Source organism: Scyliorhinus canicula, chromosome 4 (assembly GCF_902713615.1).
Source record: "Scyliorhinus canicula chromosome 4, sScyCan1.1, whole genome shotgun sequence".
NCBI classification, from domain to species: Eukaryota; Metazoa; Chordata; class Chondrichthyes; order Carcharhiniformes; family Scyliorhinidae; genus Scyliorhinus; species Scyliorhinus canicula.
In genome coordinates this window covers 46,999,824-47,022,260 of record NC_052149.1, presented here as the reverse complement: position 1 = coordinate 47,022,260, position 22,437 = coordinate 46,999,824, and the positions used below count along the sequence as shown (strand labels likewise).

The 22,437-nt window shown below is 44.2% G+C and overlaps 1 protein-coding gene across 2 annotated transcripts in view; it reads left to right on the top strand.

Annotated features, from left to right (window-relative positions):
• gpbp1l1 (GC-rich promoter binding protein 1-like 1) overlaps positions 1 to 22,437 on the top strand; it is a 110,283-nt gene that overhangs the window by 29,976 nt on the left and 57,870 nt on the right. The window contains exons 2-4 of one of the 2 annotated variants that reach the window (XM_038794176.1): positions 13,690 to 14,505; positions 16,765 to 16,883; positions 20,614 to 20,749. In XM_038794176.1, the coding sequence (XP_038650104.1) occupies positions 16,821 to 16,883; positions 20,614 to 20,749 (199 nt within the window). In that variant the 5' untranslated portion in view covers positions 13,690 to 14,505; positions 16,765 to 16,820. The remainder of the gene's footprint in view (positions 1 to 13,689; positions 14,506 to 16,764; positions 16,884 to 20,613; positions 20,750 to 22,437) is intronic. The other variant, XM_038794177.1, reaches the window with a different exon arrangement.

Here is a 22,437-nt window from a genome sequence, read left to right as displayed (position 1 = left end):
AACCCCAACTCCTCTGCTCCCGTCAGCTAAGAAGGTGACCCCTGCACACAGTAAAACCAGAAAAATAATCATACCAACAACCAGCCCCCCCCACCCACATCCAATTTTAATACAAAAATATAACACAAGCAATCCCAAAAATAGAAACTCGAAACTCCCCCACCCCCAGCAAATCCCCCATAATCACATGTCCTCTCCCAAAAGATCCCGCAATAAATACAAATGCACCTAACAATTATCAGTTATTTTGCCCCAGTCCATGCTTCTTTAAAAACTTGTACGTATCCTACGGTGCATCAAAGTAATAGTCTTTCTCTTTAAAAGTTACTGGAAGAGAGACTGGGTCTACGATACCAAATCGCACGTTACTTTTGTATAATGTGGCCTTGGCCTTGTTGAACATTGGACACCTTCCAGCCAGTTCTGCTCCCATGTCTTGATATATCCTGAAGGCATGGCCCTCCCATCTATATCCTTGATCGTCCTTCATCCACCTCAGGACCCTTTCCTTGTCTTGGTGCCTGTCGAACCTGACAGTGATCATCTGTGATGGTTCCCTAGATTGGGGCTTCTGTCTTAGCGACTGATGGGCCCGATCCAATTTTGGAGGGGATGGAACCTCTTCTCTCTTCTCTTTTCCCCCCCTCCCCCCAACCTTTCCAAACATCATGGCCATATAGTCCGTAGAATTTGCCCTCCAGATCCTCCAGCAGCCCAACAATTCTTATTTTTTTTGCCGTCTGGAGCGGTTTTCTAGATTTTCCACCTTGGCCTTCAAAGCTTTATGCCCTTCAGCCAGCAATGCCATTTCCACCTCCAGGGAAAAATCCGGTCACTCTGTTCCGAGAGTGCAACCTCTACCCTTTGTCTCACCGCGCCTTGCTCCTTCCCCTTCCGATCTATCTTCTCCAAGGCCACACGGATGGGGGCTGGAGCCTCTTCCATTGCCTTATCAAGGTCCTCCGAGACTGCCTGCCACTCCTTTTATGAATTCATTCACCAAGAAGCTTGCCAGCATCTCGGCCGTCCACAGCGAGGTCAAAGTCGCAGCAGGAGCCTCTGCCGTCTTCTCTACCAATGAGGCTCGAGGGTCTTCTGAGTCTGACGATTCTTGTCCTGTCTGTTGCCTTGTATTATACTTGTTGAGGGATTACTTTCGTGTGGGCACCTTACCCATCTAACTACTCAAATTCCACCCTCTCCAAACGTCACCCATAAACTAGGCCAAAAACGAAGCACTCTGGCTGGAGCCACCTCGTGTGCGACTGCTTACCACGTAGCCGCCACTGCAAGTCTCACTGAATTTATAGATAACAGTTGGCTCCTTGTTTGCATTAGGTTCGTCCCATTGTGTTTTGAGGATCAGAGTATTACCCTGTGGATGGATTGTGCAGTATATAATCTGTGTACATTACACATGTAAGACAGCTTGTACAATTTAAGGTTGCAAAGTCAGAACCGTTTCAAAAATTGAGTTTCATTTTGTTGGGTATGGGAATTTGAGATTTGGAATATACTGGATAACTTTGGGGTGCAATTCAAAAGTAATTCAATATTTTTGCTTGTTCCAAATAATAAACAAAGTCTGATGTCTGGGCACAGCTGATGTACGTACTCTTTTTACAATATTAATTGACATTGTCTACTTTGTACATGTCCAACAGGTTGATGCAATGCATGTAGTGTGTTTGAAGAGAGTTAGCATGCTTCCTACTTCTTGTGTGTTAGTATTCTTCCATCTTAGACCACTGGCTTTCAGTAAATTGAGAAGAAGTCACATGTGTAAGCCTTTCACTGACCGTACACAGCTTCTCCATTTGCAAGTCACTGACTGTGCCTCCCTTGTGGCAGTACACTGAAATAAAGGGTGGGTGGTGCGCTCATGGCCCCAGGTTGAAACCTTCGAAGGAGCACTGAGGCGAGTTGGCAAGCAGAAATGCAGTGTGCCTGCCCATTGGGGTGTAGACACACCGTGGCACTCGTGAGCCGAACTCCCAATTTTGGCAAGTAGCTCTCCAACCTTTTCGATACTTTGGGAGTATTCAAATCTAACCTGACAAAAGTTCTGGAGTGCAGCCCAAAGGTGGACTAATTTTCCAGCAACCCATGTCGACCCTCTGCATTCTTTGGATTAAGCTAGGGAGGTCGCAAGATGGACTCTGACTTTTGGCAGGCCAGGGTCTCCATAAATTTTGCCCAGGCTAGTGCCTGAGAGAGGACATTGCAGTTTCACTGTCAGGCATTAACACAACATGGGAGACAGCAGTTACCAGGGATGAGATAAACTTGCCTTGAGTAGAGAATGGGTACAATGGGCTGTCTCTGGTAGTAGGAGGGACTGTCATGTCCCACTGATCAGCCACTGCCCACCACAAGTCAGACAGCCCCTGACAAGTAAAAGTGCTGACCCGGCAGCACAGTGGCGCAGTGGTTAGCACTGCTGCCTCATGACGCCGAGGACCTGGGTTTGATCCCGGCCCCAGGTCACTGTTCATGTGCAATTTGCACATTCTCTCCCTGTGTGCGTAGGTTTCGCTCCTACAACCTAAAGATGCGCAGGGAAGGTGGATTGGCCATATCTTTTTATTAAAACAGTGAAAAAATATATCCAAGGCCAAACAGTACAAACACTAATTTTATGTTGGAGAAACGGGGTACCCTCTCCTCAGTAACAATGTACAGGGAGGGGATGGTGGATACTCTGGTTATTAAAACGGTTCACAACACGTTTCTACAAAAAACAAATGTACAAGCACTAAACTTTGCGCTGGAGAGACCAGATACCCTCGCCTCTGTACCAACAGAAGGGAAAGATAGGGGGGTGGTCGGGGGAGAGAGGGAGTCGGGGTGTTGATGGAGGAGAGGCCCAATAGGGACATGCCTGAACTATCTATGGAGGCAGAAAAATAAAAGAACCTTCAATTATGATGTGACAGATTCCGTGAGTCCCCCACAGGAGGTGTGGGGCAACAGTGTCAGGCATGAGTGAGCCCCGCTATAGAGCGTCTCGTGCACCCTGCGCTCCTGACACTAGGCGGCTGACAGACTTTGGACAGTCGCTCTCCGGGCCCGAATCCACCACCACACTAAGTGCGGCGGGCGACATGGGCCCACCAACCAACTCAGGCTGCCTTGATCCCGTCACCGGAATCATTGACAGACGGGATCTCCTCGGGCTCCTCCCGGGGCCCCGTGCCAGCGGAAGGTGGTGGTGCAGATGCCTGCTCCATCCCATTGCCTGGTCATTGGAAGGCCCTGAAAATAACTCCGGAAACGGGTCCGGGATGGTGGCAGAGGTGTCCGAACGAAGCGGTTGGGACAGAGGGTCTTCCAAATCATAACCCGCTAAGAACCTAAGGAGCAGGGGGTTATGGATGACCCCCTCCCCATAGAAATTGAACAAGTCCGGGGTGCTAAAGTTGTGCTGGGTGGAACGGGCTCTCTCTGGTCCCGTCTGACCCCAAAGCACCCTGGTGGGGGACAGTGGCTGGGATTTCCTCACTATCCCCCCGCCTTTTTTCTTTCGGGGATTGGGCATCTATGGAAAAGAACCTGGACTGACGCCGTTTGCAAGGGAGAGGGTCACACACCAGGGAACCTCGATCTCTCTGGAGGGCCTTCCAGGCTGACTCCTTGTCCCTCAATGCTTCCCTCCAGAATTTGTGGCTGGCACAGAGCACCCTCCTGGTTCAAGGTCGCACACCTCACTACCGCTACCCAGAAGGTCCAGCGCAGAAGGGTCGCTGGGCCCGGTATCCGATGGCAAGATATCACCGGGCTGAGGGTGTTGCTGGGTGATTGTGGGGTGAGGCGTAACGGCTGCACCCGAGTCAGTTGCCAGGGGCACCGAGTCAGTCAGGGTCAGAGGGTCAGAAGGATCCAAACCTAACCGTTGGTGAATCGTCCTATTGATCTTCCTCTCCGCCTTCCGGCCACACGACTGTCCCCTCACTGCCCCTTAATTGGAAAAAATGATTGAGTGTGCAACTAATCACTGCCTGGTGTGCACCAGGGTTAGGATGCAACCACCTTAAGTTTTCATCAAAGCAGAAATGCTGTCTTATCAATGCCAGCCAGTAGGCAGCTAAACCAACAGTTCCACGACTTGACTGAACAGGTTCTCTCTGGAATTCCCACAACATACTTCAAGACACCATGTGCAATACTGAATTCCCAACATATAAGAAGCAAGAGTGAAAAATGCTGATTGGTTTGAAGCTGACAGCACTATGATGGAACCTGTCTTTTGTAAGAGCAGACTTCTTGGCTTCCAATACAAGAGGTCTGAGCAAGAAGATTCTGAATGCACTAAGAGCAGTTTGAAGTAAAGTCTAACAGACTGCTCAGTGGCGTGGCAGTAATTACTGGTTCCAGCTTTGCCAGATATCCTTCAACATGGAATGCAAGGGATATGTGAGAAGGGATCCAAGAAGGCAACAGATCCATCAGCAAAGAAAACAGCTTTATTGGAAATAAAGACTGAGGAGGTCATCACCAACTACATTAAATTGTTGGGGACTTGTCTGGAACACTATTTTGAGTTGTATTCCAGGAAGAAGAATGTGTCATCGAGGAAACTCAACACCATAGAAGGCCTCCCTGTTATTGCAGAGCTGGATATTGTAACCAAGAGTGGAGGCGTTTAGCAAAGCTATTGAGTCATTTGCCATGGACAGAGCTCCATATGCTGGTGCTATATCATCTGGACTCATAAAGCACTGGAATCCAAAGCTCCTGTAGAATCTGCACAAACTTAACTGTTTATGCTGGACAGTGTCTCGGCATATGAGGGATGTAAAGATTGTGGCCCTCAGGGGTGGCACATGGCGCAGTGATTAGCACTGTGACTACGGTGCTGAGGACCCGGGTTTAAATCCCAGCCCTGGGTCACTGTCCGTGTGGAGTTTGCACATTCTCCCCGTGTCTGCATGGGTTTCACCCCCACAACCCAATGGATTGGCCACACTAAATTGCCCCTTTAATTGGGGGAGAAAAAAATAATTGGGTACTCTAAATTTATTTTTAAAAAGATTGTGGCCCTCTACCGCAAAAGGTGACTGCAGTGATGCAACAACTGTGGAGGCAACTCCTCCCTGATGAGCATTTTGGGAAAAGTATTTTTCTGTGGTGCCCTTGTCAAACTGCAGATGAACGCATCTACCCTGAATCCCATTTTCTAAATTGGAAGGTATACAATTGACATGATCGACTCAATCCGGCAGCTGCAGGAGAAAAGCTGTAAATAAAGGATATTGCCTTCATCAGTCTCACCAAGGCATTCAACCATGGGAACAAAGCTGGTCTATTTATGGGGCAGCACTATGGTACAGTGGTTAGCACTGCCGCCTCACCGCTCCAGGGATCCAGGTTCAGCTCCGGCCTTTGGTAACTCTGTGGGGTTTACACTTTCGCCCCGTGTCTGCGTGGGTTTCCTCCGGGTGCTCCAATTTCCTCCCACAGTCCAAAGATGTGCAGGTTAGGTGGATTGACCATGCTAAATTGCCCCTTTAGTGTCATAGAATTTACAGTGCAGAAGGAGGCCACACAGCCTATCTGGTCTGCACTAGTCTTTCTAAAGAGCACCCTACCCAAGCCCACACCCAATCCTCGTAACCCAGTATTCCCACCCAACCTTTTTTGGACACCTGAGGGTAATTTAGCATGGCCAATCCACCTAACCAGCACATTTTTGGACTGTGGGAGGAAACCGGAGCACCTGGAAGAAACTCCAGCAGGCACAGGGAGAACGTGGAGACTCTGCACAGACAGTGACCTGTTATGGGCCAGGGTTTAGAGAACACCGAAGTATATCATGGAGTTCACCTGACCCACAACTTTTAATAAATTTTGGTTATGGGGAGCACCAGGGCTCACTTTACAGATGTGATGCAACAGAGATCTTAAGTATTTTTAAAACAAAACAATGTTTATTCTATGAATCCAGTTAACATTTTATAAACCCACAGAAAACATCGTACCAATTACCAACACTGATAACCCACCAAAAAGATAGTCATCCATAGGTAACCCTTAGTAACTTTCCTCACAACAGCCATAAGCCAAAACACTTTTTAACAAAGACAGTAGGTTTGAATTATCTACAGAGAACAGTTATCACTTTTAAATTATCAAGTGATCTAAACATAGAGAGTATACATCTGCTTGGTTTGAATGCAGCTCTCCAACTGAAAGCGAAACTAAAACACAGAGCCAAAGAGAGCTACCATCTCGAAACGAAAGTAAAAAGCAGAATCACATTCCAGCTCCATCCACACAATGACATCACTGCAGCCTTTTGATAAAATACACCTTTTTCTTAAAGAGACTCTCCTATGAGAGACCCAAACCGGGAATCGAACATGGGACCCTGGATCTGTGAAGCAACTTTGTTAACCACTGTGATACTGTGCCCCCTGTCCCAATGGTTAGGCAGTGTTACACCCACTCCTCCACCCTATCCCCGTAAGCCAGATGTTCTTTAAGGGCCGGTGCAGACTTGATGGGTCGAATGGCCTCCTTCTGCACTGTAGATTCAATGGGTGAGATTCTATGGCTGTGTCCGCCTGGCAATTGGAGAATCCCACCTGTCAATGGAGTTCTCCATTGTTCGCAGTTCACCCATGACATTGTTGCAACGGGCAGGGCGGGAGAATCCAGCCCTATGATTCTGCTGGAGAAAATTGGATCTGAAAGGGTGTCTATTTGCATATAAAAACGGAGGGAAAGTTGTTCAACTTTACTCGCCTGGGGTCTAAGACGAAAGTTGGCCAAGTCCTCATCACATAGTTACTCAATGCTGACTGCAAAACTAGCATTCCATACCAAGTGGCAAATGGACAGACACTCCTTTTTTTTAAAAAAAAAAGTTTGGTTTTACTATTTGCATCAGGAAGACCAATGTCATGGTCCAGGATGTGCCACACTACCATCTGTTGGCATTGATAATGTTAACACTGGATGTTGTTAATATTCTCACTTATGCAAGCACTAAAATCCTCAACAATCTGTCATTTTTTTCTTTAATTTTTCCAATTAAGGGGCGATTTTAGCATGGCCTGTCCACCTACCCTACATATGTTTGGGTTGTGGGGTGAGACCCACACAGACACAGGGCGAATGTGCAATTTCCACTAGGACAATGGACCGCGATCGAATCCAAGTCCTCTGTGCCGTAAGGCAGCAATGCTAACCACTGCGCACCTTGCCGCTAACCATCTCTCACTTGGCGCTGAAATCAATTCACACGTTGCAAAAGCTGCAGCTCCTCTGTCCAAGCTGAGCAAGTCCGTGTAAAATAACAGTAGTCCATTGAGAACGCCAAATTGTTAGTCTACCAAGCCTGTGCCCTCAGTGTACAATTTTACAGTGGTGAGACCTTGAAGACCATGCGAATCAAAAGTTGAACAATTTCCACCCTCACTGTCTCAAACATATCCTCAGCATCTCTTAGCAGAACAAGGTCACCAACTCCCAAGGCCCTGGAACGATCTAATTCCATCAGCATGCACTCATTGCTAAGCCCAAGGATGTCTGCACTGGGTAGCACAGTGGCGCAGTAGTTAGCATTGCTGCCTCATGCCGCCAAAGTCCTAGGTTCAATCCCGGCTCTGGGTCACTGTCCGTGTGAAGTTTACACATTCTCCCTGTGTTTGCGCGGCTTTCGCCCCCACAACCCAAAGATGCGCAGTGTAAGTGGATTGGCCACGCTAAATTGCCCCTTAATTGGAAAAAATTAATTGGGAACACTAAATTTATTTTTTAAAAGGAATGCCTGCGCTGATTTGGCCACGTTCATCAGATGGATGACAGCCATATACTCAGATCTTTTGTTTTGTGATCTGGCCACTGGGTCACACTCTCTCTTAGGCATCTATACCTCTATTGCAAGGACACTTGCAAGTTTGATATGAAGGATATTGACACTGGAAAATAGGAGACCATTGCTGAAGGCCCTGAATTTCTGTTTGGAAGGGCAAGGAAGTGGCAATCAGAAACAAAAAGCTCAGCTGGCCGAGAAAAGGGACCAGTGAGAACTGAGGCTCGGGGAAATGTGCACCTTAGAACATAGAACGATACAGCGCAGTACAGGCCCTTCGGCCCTCGATGTTGCACCGACATGGAAAAAAAAACTAAAGGCCATCTAACCTACACTATGCCCTTATCATCCATATGTTTATCCAATAAATTTTTTAATGCCCTCATGTTGGCGAGTTCACTACTGTTGCAGGTAGGGCATTCCACGGCCTCACCACTCTTTGCGTAAAAAACCCACCTCTGACCTCTGTCCTATATCTATTACCCCTCAATTTAAGGCTATGTCCCCTCGTGCTAGCCACCTCCATCCGCGGGAGAAGGCTCTCGCTGTCCACCCTATCTAACCCTCTGATCATTTTGTATGCCTCTATTAAGTCACCTCTTAACCTTCTTCTCTCTAACGAAAACAACCTCAAGTCCATCAGCCTTTCCTCATAAGATTTTCCCTCCATACCAGGCAACATCCTGGTAAATCTCCTCTGCACCCGTTCCAAAGCTTCCACGTCCTTCCTATAATGAGGCGACCAGAACTGTACGCAATACTCCAAATGCGGCCGTACTAGAGTTTTGTACAACTGCAACATGACCTCATGGCTCCGGAACTCAATCCCTCTACCAATAAAGGCCAACACACCATAGGCCTTCTTCACAACCCTATCAACCTGGGTGGCAACTTTCAGGGATCTATGTACATGGACACCGAGATCCCTCTGCTCATCCACACTACCAAGAATTTTACCATTAGCCAAATATTCCGCATTCCTGTTATTCTTTCCAAAGTGAATCACCTCACACTTCTCCACATTAAACTCCATTTGCCACCTCTCAGCCCAGGTCTGCAGCTTATCTATGTCCCTCTGTAACCTGCAACATCCTTCCGCACTGTCTACAACTCCACCGACTTTAGTGTCGTCTGCAAATTTACTCACCCATCCTTCTGTGCCCTCCTCTAGGTCATTTATAAAAATGACAAACAGCAACGGCCCCAGAACAGATCCTTGTGGTACGCCACTCGTAACTGAACTCCATTCTGAACATTTCCCATCAACTACCACTCTCTGTCTTCTTTCAACTAGCCAATTTCTGATCCACGTCTCTAAATCACCCTCAATCCCCAGCCTCCGTATTTTCTGCAAACGACCGTGGGGAACCTTATCAAACGCTTTACTGAAATCCATATACACCACATCAACTGCTCTACCCTCGTCTACCTGTTCAGTCACCTTCTCAAAGAACTCGATAAGGTTTGTGAGGCATGACCGACCCTTCACAAAACCATGCTGACTATTCCTAATCATATTATTCCTATCTAGATGATTATAAATCGTATCTTTTATAATCCTCTCCAAGACCTTACCCACCACAGACGTTAGGCTCACCGGCTTATAGTTACCGGGGTTATCTCTACTCCCCTTCTTGAACAAAGGGACCACATTTGCTATCCTCCAGTCCTCTGGCACTATTCCTGTAGCCAATGATGACCTAAAAATCAAAGCCAAAGGCTCCGCAATCTCTTCCCTGGCTTCCCACAGAATCCTAGGATAAATCCCATCAGGCCCTGGGGACTTATTTATTTTCACCTTGTCCAGAATTGCCAACACTTCTTCCCTACGCACCTCAATGCCATCTATTCTAATAGCCTGGGTCTCAGCATTCTCCCCCACAATATTATCTTTTTCTTGAGTGAATACTGACGAAAAGTATTCATTTAGTATCTCGCTTATCTCCTCAGCCTCCACACACAACTTCCCACCACTGTCCTTGACTGGCCCTACTCTTACCCTAGTCATTCTTTTATTCCTGACATACCTATAGAAAGCTTTTGGGTTTTCCTTGATCCTACCTGCCAAAGACTTCTCATGTCCCCTCCTTGCTCGTCTCAGCTCTCTCTTTAGATCCTTCCTCGCTTCCTTGTAACTATCAAGCGCCCCAACTGAAACTTCGTGCCTCAGCTTCACATAGGCCTCCTTCTTCCTCTTAACAAGAGATTCCACTTCTTTGGTAAACCACGGTTCCCTCGCTCGACCCCTTCCTCCCTGCCTGACTGGTACGTACTTATCAAGAACATGCAATAGCTGTTCCTTGAACAAGCTCCACATATCCAGTGTGCCCAACCCTTGCAGCCTACTTCTCCAACCAACACATCCTAAGTCATGTCTAATGGCATCATAATTGCCCTTCCCCCAGCTATAACTCTTGCCCTGCGGGGTAAACTTATCCCTTTCCATCACTAACGTAAAGGTCACCGAATTGTGGTCACTGTTTCCAAAGTGCTCACCTACCTCCAGATCTAACACCTGGCCTGGCTCATTACCCAAAATCAAATCCAATGTGGCCTCGCCTCTTGTTGGCCTGTCAACATATTGTGTCAGGAAACCCTCCTGCACACATTGTACAAAGAACGACCCATCTAATGTACTCGAACTATATCTTTTCCAGTCAATATTTGGAAAGTTAAAGTCTCCCATAACAACTACCCTGTTACTTTCGCTCTTTTCCAGAATCATCTTCGCCATCCTTTCCTCTACATCCCTCGAACTGTTAGGTGGCCTATAGAAAACTCCCAACAGGGTGACCTCTCCTTTCCTGTTTCTAACCTCAGCCCATACTACCTCAGAAGAAGAGTCCCCATCTAGCATCCTTTCCGCCACCGTAATACTGTCCTTGACTAGCAGCGCCACACCTCCCCCTCTTTTGCCCCCTTCTCTGAGCTTACTAAAACACCTAAACCCAGGAACCTGCAACAACCATTCCTGTCCCTGCTCTATCCATGTCTCTGAAATGGCCACAACGTCGAAGTCCCAGGTACCAACCCATGCTGCCAGTTCCCCTACCTTATTTCGTATACTCCTGGCATTGAAGTAGACACACTTCAAACCACCTACCTGAACACTGGCACCCTCCTGCGAAGTCAAATCTGTGCTCCTGACCTCTCTACTCTCAATCTCCCGTACCCCAAAACTACAATCCAGGTTCCCATGCCCCTGCTGAATTAGTTTAAACCCCCCCCAAAGAGCACTAACAAATCTCTCCCCCCCCCCCCCCCCCCCCCCCCCCCAGGATATTGGTGCCCCTCGGGTTCAGATGTAGACCATCCTGTCAATAGAGGTCCCACCTTCCCCAGAAAGAGCCCCAGTTATCCAGAAATCTGAATCCCTCCCGCCTGCACCATCCCTGTAGCCACGTGTTTAATTGCTCTCTCTCCCTATTCCTCATCTCACTATCACGTGGCACGGGCAACAACCCAGAGATAACAACTCTGTTTGTTCTCGCTCTGAGCTTCCATCCTAGCTCCCTAAAGGCCTGCCTGACATCCTTGTCCCCTTTCCTACCTATGTCGTTAGTGCCAATGTGGACTACGACTTGGGGCTGCTCCCCCTCCCCCTTAAGGACCCGGAAAACACTATCCGAGACATCACTTACCCTTGCACCTGGGAGGCAACATACCAAACGTGAGTCTCTCTTGCTCCCACAAAATCTCCTATCTGTGCCCCTGACTATTGAGTCCCCAATTACTAATGTTCTACTCCTTTCCACCCTTCCCTTCTGAGCAACAGGGACAGACTCCGTGCCAGAGGCACGTACCCCATGGCTTACCCCTGGTAAGTCGTCCCCCCCACAAGTATCCAAAACGGTATACTTGTTACTCAGGGGAACGACCGCAGGGGGTCCCTGCACTGACTGCTTCTTCCCAGTCCCTCTTACAGTTACCCATCTATCTCCAGTCTTTGGTGTAACTACTTCCCTGAAGCTCCTAGCTATGACCCCCTCTGCCTCCCGAATGATCCGAAGTTCATCCAGCTCAAGCTCCAGGTCCCTAACACGGTTTTTGAGGAGCTGGAGTTGGGTGCACTTCCCACAGATGAAATCAGCAGGGACACTGACGGCGTCCCTCACCTCAAACATTCTGCAGGAGGAGCATTGTACTGCCTTCCCTGACATCACCTCTAGATTTAAAAAAAACAAGAAAAAGAAAAAGAAAGGAAGAGCTTACCTGATATTACCTCAAACCCTGCTCCCGCTAAAGTTAAGCAAATTTAAAGGCAGGCACTCACCTTCACGACAGGCCCCTGCTCCCGCTTCCCAACCACCGTGGGGTGGGGGGGTTGGTTAGAGGAGGAGGTAGGGTGGGAAACACTGATGAAGTGTTTCGGGTTTAACTGTCACTTGCCAACAGCCCCTCCACAAACCACCTTCAACTTAGGCTGACCGCACTGCACGTATGCAAATTCCCCCAGAACAGCTGATCAGTAGCTCTGCTCTGCTGCCCTCTGCTGGATGCTTGTCTTCACTCAAACTCCTTGGGTCTCCTTCGCCGGTTCCCCTTCAACTTAGGCTGACCGCACTGCACGTATGCAAATTCCCCCAGAACAGCTGATCAGTAGCTCTGCTCTGCTGCCCTCTGCTGGATGCTTGTCTTCACTCAAACTCCTTGGGTCTCCTTCGCCGGTTCTCCTTCAACTTAGGCTGACCGCACTGCACGTATGCAAATTTCCCCAGAACAGCTGATCAGTAGCTCTGCTCTGCTGCCCTCTGCTGGATGCTTGTCTTCACTCAAACTCCTTGGGTCTCCTTCGCCGGTTCCCCTTCAACTTAGGCTGACCGCACTGCACGTATGCAAATTCCCCCAGAACAGCTGATCAGTAGCTCTGCTCTGCTGCCCTCTGCTGGATGCTTGTCTTCACTCAAACTCCTTGGGTCTCCTTTGCCGGTTCCCCTTCAACTTAGGCTGACCGCACTGCACGTATGCAAATTCCCCCAGAACAGCTGATCAGTAGCTCTGCTCTGCTGCCCTCTGCTGGACCTTGACCCACCGTCTTCCTCTGCAGCAAATGTGGCAGACAAATCATCTTGTGAGAAGTAAGGGTACAAAGTGAAATAAGTGAGCTTGAAATTACTTGCATAAATTTAATGCCAAGGTGAAACAGCCACTGTGTGCGGGTTAAGTGGATTGTCCAGTTTAAATTGCCCCCTGATATCCAAAAATTAGGTGGGGTTACCGGGATAGTGGGCGGGAGAGTGGGGCCTGGGTTAGGGTGCTTCTTCGTACATGTGGTGAAGACTCGATGGACCAAGTGACCTCTTTCTGCACTGTAGGGATTTTATGATAACTGAAAGATTAAACAACTTTTTCAGAATAAAGATTGATTTCTGAAAACAAATTCATCCATGTTTCTTTGTATTGAAAGACAACTACAGCTTTTTATTAAAAGCCATATTCCACAGGTGTTGGGAATCTGAAATAAAAACCAAAAATGCTGGAGATACTCAAGTTTAGGAAGCACCTGTGAAGAGAAACAAGAGTTTTTGTCAGTTCTCATGAAAGTTAACTTTCCAGCGATACCCACAATTCATGAAAGAATAAAAAGGGGCTTAAATGCAAGTGAAATTTGCCTGTTTTGCAGTGTTGCAATTATTGCTTTCGGCAATAATTCTTAGTTGCAGAATGCTCCTGTTTATTTAAGTATAAGTGAAATTAATTTTGGGCAGGAAAATCTACATGCATCTTGGTTATGAGTTGACTTGGATCTTCCAGATGAGTCTTTTTTCAGGTGTGCCTTTCAGGTACTGTGTTGACAGAAATATCTTTGATTATTACTGCAGTTTCAGAAGAATTCTACACCTGAACTATTTCATTGTTTTGCTTTATTGCAGGTATTCCTGGAAACGAGAGGAAACCAGAAAAAAGCATTTTTCTTTTGCGGCAGAAGATGAAAAGAAATAGGACTATTTACTTAGCTTGTCAATTTTAGTATGGTCAGCTCTGAAATATAAAAAATAAAGCTAAAGTTAATGAAAAAGTAGGAGACAAATTGACGTTTTAAAAATTTCTTGCAAGAAGGCAGGAGGCATTTTAATTTTTTTTATTGTTTTGGTTGACAGAATATTTGGAGATGTTAAAGTAAATGTTAGGTACACTTATGCTGGAAGACAACTACTCTGGGTTTAAAATCACTGTAAGGACTCTCAAAAGTGCACATTGTGTATCCTAGAGACAGCTATAAAAATGATGGATGTGGGGAGAAATGGAAGAATGATGAAGCTAAATTTGTAGATGTGAGAATCTCGTAATTCATTAAATCTGGGTACACCTCTATTTTTGGAAATGTTGTAATCAAATCATTGTTGACAAAAGAGTAGCTAATTTGTTGTTTTGTGTAATTTTTTTTCCATCCTGGGTATTTCACTGAGAATATTAATGAGGTGAGCGTAGTTCTTCCTTTTCTCAGTTAAAAAATTTAGCTGCAGTAAGCTTTATGACTTTTGTACACTTGGGGGAAGGGTGATAATAAAATGAGCAGCTGAGGGGGATTTGAGGTGTAGGTGGGCACAGGAGTGCTGCTTCTGGTGCTTTAGCGGCCAGATTGCCCTGCAAGCTCTTCCTACAGTTTGCAAACCTGCCTTGGGAAGAATAAGAAGCTTCAGTGCTGGAAACATCAAAGCTGAGGGCCCACAGAGCTCCGCTTGAAGGTAAGTTGGGTTTTTTTGTGACTATGTAGTACTTTAGAGGTTTGAACTTCTGAAAATTGAATTTACTCTGCCATTTTCAAATGGTGCATTTGTTTTTTATTACATAATTGTCTGTAAATCTCGAATTCATAGTAGCATATCGCAGAAATAGCAAAATCCTTGCATCATAAGAATTATCTGTCAAGCACATTGCTGTACCAAATTTGATTTTTATTTGTTCTTGGATTGTAAATTAAAATAACTAAATGTGAGTTTGGTTGTAAAATGCTGCTTATTGGTGTGATCAGTTATTGTAAAGCACAAAATGTTTAACAGGATGAAGAGCACCAGTGGTAATTTGCCTTTGCATGAAAACCTACTATGTGTTTTATCAACAACAATAAAGCTCCTTTAATGCAATAAAACAATCCCAAAGTGAATCACAGGATGATTATAAGGCAAAATGTGGCACCACGCCACATCAGATATTACAACAGATGACCAGAAGCTTGAAGACCTAAAGGAGGTGTATTTTTAAGGTGCATCTTAAAAAGGATAGAGTGACGAAGTTCAGGGCTTTGATAACTGATGGCACAGCCATTAATGTTGAACAGTTTAACCACATTTGGCAGCAGTAGGATTAAGAGGCCAGATTCGAGAAACTGAGATATCTTGGTGGGTTGTGGGACTGACTTGACTTTAGATCGGTTCACTGAGATCAGTTCATTGGCACCTTTATTGCTTTCAGAAATGACTACAATGACCTGAATATTCTTTTCATAACAGCCCTCTGATACCGTACAGGGGAAGTTGTTTGTATTGCAATTGTTGGAGCTAAGTAAAAAGCCATCAGATTTTTAAGCTTTAAAAAAAACTTTATTCTTGCTCAAAAAAAACGAACCAATCATCAAGTTTAGCACATGACTATATAAGTTTGATATTTGATCGATGCCCAGCTTAGGTCACTGCCTGTGTAGAGTCTGCACGGTTTCCTCCGGGTGCTCCAGTTTCCTCCCACAAGTCCCGAAAGGTATGCTGTTAGGTAATTTGCACATTCTGAATTCTCCCTCAATGTACCCCAACAGGCGCCGGAATGTGGCGACTAGCGGCTTTTCACAGTAACTTCATTACAGTGTAAGCCTACTTGTGACAATAAAGATTATTCTTTTTTTAAAAATGTTTTTATTCTCCATTTTCACATTTTCCTCAAATTCACACCCTACCCCCAAACAGTAAACGGTAACAAATACAAAATGTCAATCCCCTTAACAATAACAACGATCCCACCACCCCAAACAACGGCCCACCTGCCAATATATGCATCCAATAAAACAAACCCTCCCACGGTGGAAACAAAAAACAAAGGAGAAAAAGAGAAAGGAGTCCGGCACCGCCCATGGTCACCATAGAATCCACTGTATACATCAGCAAGGTTACAGTGTTATTGTTACTTGTGACAATAATAATAATTTTTATTATTAACAAAATATCATTACGTTTACTTTATTGGGATGAGTACTCATTGCCCCAATATTTATTTTGCCTAAATAATGCACTTTTACTACATGATTTTGGGTGGCATAGTGGTATTATCACTGGACTACTTAACCAGAGACCCAGAGTAATGCTCTGGGATCCCAGATTCCAATCCCACCACTGCAGATAGTTAAATTTGAATTCAATAGAAATCTGGAATTCAAGTGACCATGAATCCATTGTTGATTGTCATAAAAACGCATCTGGTTCATTAATGTCCTTTTCGGGAAGGAAATCTGCTGTCCTTGCCTGGTCTGGCCTGCATGTGACTCCAGACCCACCGCAATGTGGTTGACTCAATTGCCCCCTCGAGGGCAATTAGGAATGAGCAATAAACGCTGGCACAGCCTGCGATGCCCATGTCCCGTGAAGGAATAAAAAACAAAAAATTACGGTGGTGAATTACAGATGGAGAACAGACTGTAAGTGACTGATATGAAAAATATCATTCCTTTCGAGAAAGGAATAATCCCACTCTGTACTGGGGTTAGTTAGCTGGATATCTGGTTGTGCTGAGGAGCGACGCCAATGGTGTGGGTTTAATTCCTGTACCAGCTGAGGTTATTCATGAAGGTTATCTCTCGCCTGAGGTGAGGTGACCCTCGGGTTAAATCACCCTTGGGTTAACTCAAAGGGTGAGCAGCCTATGGTTCCCTGGGACTGGCGACATTTACATTTATTAGTGTATTTTGTCAGGATATCTGGGTATTTCACCACTTTTTTTTTTTTACCCCTTTTTTGCAGGATCCTGGCCATGAGGTTTGATACCTCACTCCGCTGACAGAAGACACTGGACCTAAATGGCGCAACATGACTTTGTTCCTGCTTGGCTTAATTTTCCATCATCTCAGTCATCAACCAAGGTATATACAAAATTTGGCCGTCTCGATCTTATTGTTTTAAGTCGTCAAGCAAGAACTCGTGTAAAATTTTTCAACCTTATTTCAGTTTGCTTCCTATTTTTGTAATCACCGCTCGCCCAACACCCCTCGATATATCTGTGCTCATGTAATTTGAATCGCTTGAACATGCTTGATTTTTAATCTGTGCCTTCAGCTACCTTGGCTCTAAGCTCAGTAATTCCCTCTCTTCTGTGCCTCTCGACAACTTTCCTCTTCTTAACTTTATTGAAACTTAGCTCTTTGACCAAGTTTGCCCTGACATTGTTTTTATGGCTTGATGTCAAATTCTGAAACACCTTGGGAAATGGTACGATGGTAAAGGACTAAATAAAATACAAGTTGATTTTAAATGCATCTTTTGCTTAATAAATAGTTTAATTATCGTGAGCAAACCTTGGCATGGTTTCTTTTGAAGTCCAGGCAAATTGATATGGTTTTGGAAAGACATTACCTTCATTCCGTGACCACTTTTTCTAGCCTTGGGAGCTGTCTGAAGATCATTCACAACCTCTGACTCGCCTGTCAATCAAAAATCTATCTAATTCAGCCTAAATATTTAGAAAGCAGAGGCCATGAATACACTCTGAGCAGTAGTTTTGATCAATGGGAGCAGGTGAATTAATTTGAACCTGTGAATGACTAATAACTGGCTGGAAGGAAGCAGCAATATAATTATGCTTTTCAACTAAAAGATTTGCTATTTTATTTGGGAACCAGAATAAATGTACTTGCTGTGTAATGCCTTTTATCATAGTACTTAAATTGGACCTTTTGACTTTGAATGAAATAAAGACGAGACGTGGTTTTCACAAATTCAGGACATCCCAAAAATGTTGTGTAGGCAATTAAGAACTCATTTGAAGTGCACTCGCTGTTGTAATATAGGAAATGAACCATCATACATGAGCATTGTACGGTGTCGCCAACTTCAATGAGAGAACAGGTAATCTGTTTAAATGATGTTGATTGAGGAATAAAACATGGCCAAGGCACTAGGCACTGTGAGAACTCCTTGCTTTCTTTAAAATAGCCCGATTCACTCTTGTACAACTACCTGAAGGTTTATCATCTCATCCGAAAAGCAGCACATCTGACGGTGCAGCAGTCCTTCAGTATTGTAATGAAGCGGCTGTTTAGATTTTACGCTCAAGGTCTTTTTGAATGGGGCTGGAACACTCAATTTTATGATTTGGGCAAGAAGCTACCTGAATGATGGATTACATGTTTTATTTCATCTGACTGCTAGAGATCTTGTGAAATGCATGAGACTATTTTTTGCGCAGAGTGTTTCCTTGATCTTTAGTCAGTGCGGTGTTTTTCAAACTTTTTTTTTCCGGGACCCACTTTTGCCAACAAGCCGACCTTTGCAACACATGCCACATTCACCTATCTTTAATGCGAAAGTCTGCTTGGTCTCCAATCACGTTCACAGGAGGAAAGGGCACTGCGCATATCTGATGCAATCTTCAACTAGTTCCTTTCTGCCATCTACACCTTTGAGAATGGAAACACCAACCATGCACATACAGGACGTCATGAAGGTCAATAGCAATAAAATTCTCAGCACTGGATGCTACTGGCAGGTGCTACTCCAGAATGCTGACAGCCTCATGGGATTTTGGCATGTTTTCAATGTCCAGTCACAGGCAAGGTACAGCAGCATCGTCTTTTCAGTTTGAGTCAGCTGGAAGTTAATAATTGATTCTGGGGTCTCAAGTCACTACTTCCCTGCATGTAATGTACATTGCTTTGTATCCTTATTTTCATTGACACAGTTGACAAAAACAGACCTCTTCTTTATATGGCTTTGTTCCCATGTTAAGTTTCCTCTTTGTAGACTGTTAACCAGTCCTGGAGCTCTGAACTGACCTGCCCTGGACTCTCCTGTGCAGCACTCCAGCAAATTCAGTTGTGAGATCCTGTCCAGTAGGTACACTGCCTATTCGTGTCTCTGGCCATATCTTTCTAGTAGGAGAATGATTCATCTTCACAGTCCTGTTGCCTTGCTTGCCAGCAGCTAGAAAATGGAAGAAGCTCTCCTTTGTGATTTGGTGCCAAAAACACATACGTACAGTGCGTTTGACGTCAAGTGTACGTGCAAGGCATGTGACCTACTCACTGCTGCAGCTTCTGACCAGAAGACTGCACACAGCCTCCTTTCCTTCTCATTTCAATTAAAATGCAGGTAGCGGCCATTGGGTCCTTCTGCCGTGATCGGGACCACCGTGGGAATGCCGTCACTGATTGTTCGTCAACCTTCCTGACACTTGCCCGCGACCCACCTGCGGGTCAAAACCCTGAGTTAGTGTGCTGTGTTTAATTGCCTCTTTTCCAAACAATTAAATTTGGATTGATTACACATGACTGAGCCTTATCTGATTTTGTTTTGAGTCAAAATGTTCAGCTTTTCTTGATTTTTAAATTCATTATTTATTTTTCCTGCATGTATAATTCTCAAAATACACTTTTGTTGAAACCAATTTTAACTGGGAGATTCTCAGATTTTTCTGATGTGGATCAATGAAAGCAACTCGTGCTCGTTTCTATTTTAAAATAAGTTCCACCGTTCCCAGCAGATCCTGAGGTGCTAGTGAAACTATCTATTTTGCGTTTTGATGTAGAAGACACATGCACTTTGACATCTCAAGTATGTTGTGTGTGCATATCACAAACTGATTTAGCTGCAAAATTCTAGAAGGGAAAACATTATTTGATATTACTCGGTGATGTTATACATGGGCCATGTAAGAAGAAGAAAAGTTAAACTTTGTCCTCCCAAGCAACCTCAAAAATACCAGAAATTTTAGAAATGAAATGAAAATCGCTTATTGTCACAAGTGGGCTTCAAATGCAGTTACTGTGAAAAGCCCCTAGTCGCCACATTCCGGCACCTGTTTGGGGAGGCTGGTATGGGAATTGAACCGTGCTGCTGGCCTGCCTTGGTCTGCTTTCAAAGCCAACGATTTAGCCCTGTGCTAAACCAGCCCCGACATGTTCAAGAGCAAAATACTTTATTCAGTAGGTAACACAAGTAAGTACACACTTTACTGCTTGCCATTGACTGTCAGAATTGAGTGTCTCTGCACCTACTGATAGTTTGCTGCTGCTCAATTAATGTAGAATTAAATTATTTGCGATTAATACATTCTATCTCAGTTGGATCATCAGCTTCACAAAGTCCAGCTTTACATGCTCCATATGTGCTGTAATGGTTGTGCCTTTAAGATGTCGCATTTTTGATTTTAATAATCATTCCCCCCCCCAATTAAAGGGTAATTTGGCGTGGCAAATCTACCTATCCTGCACATCTTTGGGTTTGTGGGGGTGACACAGGGGGGGAATGACCATGCATGTTCTATTTGTTACATCTTTGCTTTGCTATTGACGACACTTGGTGTCACTCAAATCTTTATGTCACTGTCAGTTATCGATCGGAGATAATGCTGCAGCCACGTTATTGATGTTTGATTGTACAGAAACGAGACACAAAGTCTGAAGTAATTTAATTTGGTTACTTCACCCATAATTTACTGCAGCAGTGGCTTTAAAAGGACAGCACTTCTGCATAACAGCAGAATAATCTACGTCAAATTTGTATTTATTACTTAAGTTGATAGCTATTGGTGGACTTCATGCTATTGTGGAAGGTACAATTAATTTTACTACCTTTTTTGTAAACATTTTCATGCAGTCATCTTCTACCAGTGAGAAACACACTGATCATTTTGCTCGGGGTGATGGTCGATTTGGCGTAAATCGTAGAAGGCACAACTCTTCAGATGGCTTCTTTAGTAATGGTCTACTTCGAGCTGCTGGAGGTAGGAAAGGTACAATTTAACAATCAGACAATTCTAATTTGCCAGCTGAAAATTTAGGAGAAGCATAATCGGTTACTATGTTACAAAATACTATCAATTAAATCAATAATTTTCTGAAGTTATTTTATCTATTTTACATTTGCCAGAGTATATATTGTATAAGTAAGATTTCATTTTGAAATGTGGCTATATTTAACAAAATGACATTGCTAGGAATCTAACAAACACGATTGGCTTCAAAAGACCCTAATTTTTATGATTGATATATGCATTTATACACATTACATCATCCAACATATTCAGATGCACTTTCATTTAGGCTTGATTATATTATATAAAAATACAATGATTTACAGTGGCAAGGTATCTGATTCAGTAATAATCAGGTGATATGATCACCTGACAGTGGAGGTAGCAACTGTTTCATGCATCATAGAATTCCGACATTGCGGAAGGAGGCCATTCTGCCCTCAAGTCTGCACCAACCACTGTGGCAACCTCTGCATGATAATTGCCCTGTAAATTGGCCATAACTATATTGACCCACGAACTGAAAGGTTCGGAGGTCAAGTGGCGCTGAAAGAAAACTGAACGGTTGTGGTTAGTTATGAGGTTGCTGCTTTTAAATTGTAATATGACACTGAAGTTTATAATGTTAATGGTTGGTTGATTTATGTTGTTAAAGGTACACAGGTGATGGACATTGTTTGTTTGTTAAGGACTAAGAACACCTTGAATACGGTGTTAGTAGTTGAGAGGCAGAGATCAGCAATGCTGCATCCTGTGAATAAACCAACTAGCAAGGAAAAGATTTGTGCCTTTGTGCTTCATCTGGCTAGAACCTATTTAGTCAGATGGGATGGTTTTGATATTTGTGGTGAGATTAAAATTAATAATTATAGTAAGTAGATGGGTAACTGGTTAATGTTTACAATTGTGATAATGTGTATGCATTTAAAGGGAGTTTATTGAAATAGATTTCCACATAAATTCATGGAGAAAAGCTTTGACTAAAACTTAAGTAACTAAGCAATTAACTGGGATAAATAATCAAAACCATGGAAGAGAAGATGTAAGGAATATGTTTTCACAAAATATTAACTCCACATGTAAAATAAAATTCTATTGTCCTGTGATATGATGAGGAGCTCTGCTCAAAGTGAGCAAGTTTTAGAGATAAAGCAAAACACCATAGCCTTGATCCTTTGAACCCTCGCTAATTGTGCAGAACTGGGGAAATTGCCATTTAATTTAGGCTTCCATCGGTCAAGCCAATGCAGTGGGCTAACCCATTTGCATCAATGTTGCATTTCTGTCTGTGAAGTAAATAATGAGGGATGTCACTGGTTGGCTGCTTTTACTGGTCATTTGTGATTATATAAAACTGTCTGTTATGAGTATGGGTTTTCGACACTTTACTCATGCAGTTATGGCTCTAAAACATTTACTGCACTGAATTAGTGCATGCTCGGACAATTGTCTCATAACTTGATAAAAATTCCACATCCCATGTCAATCTAGATGAGAAATACCAAATGCAAGCTTCGCATTTTCTATGGACTAAAACAGCTGATTGTGTCTACTTACAAATAGATAATTTACACAAGCAAAAATGTGAAGATAAAGAATATAAGTTCTAACATACAGCATTCTACAACTAAATTGGCTGTTTCAAATATTTTTATTCTACCACCTTC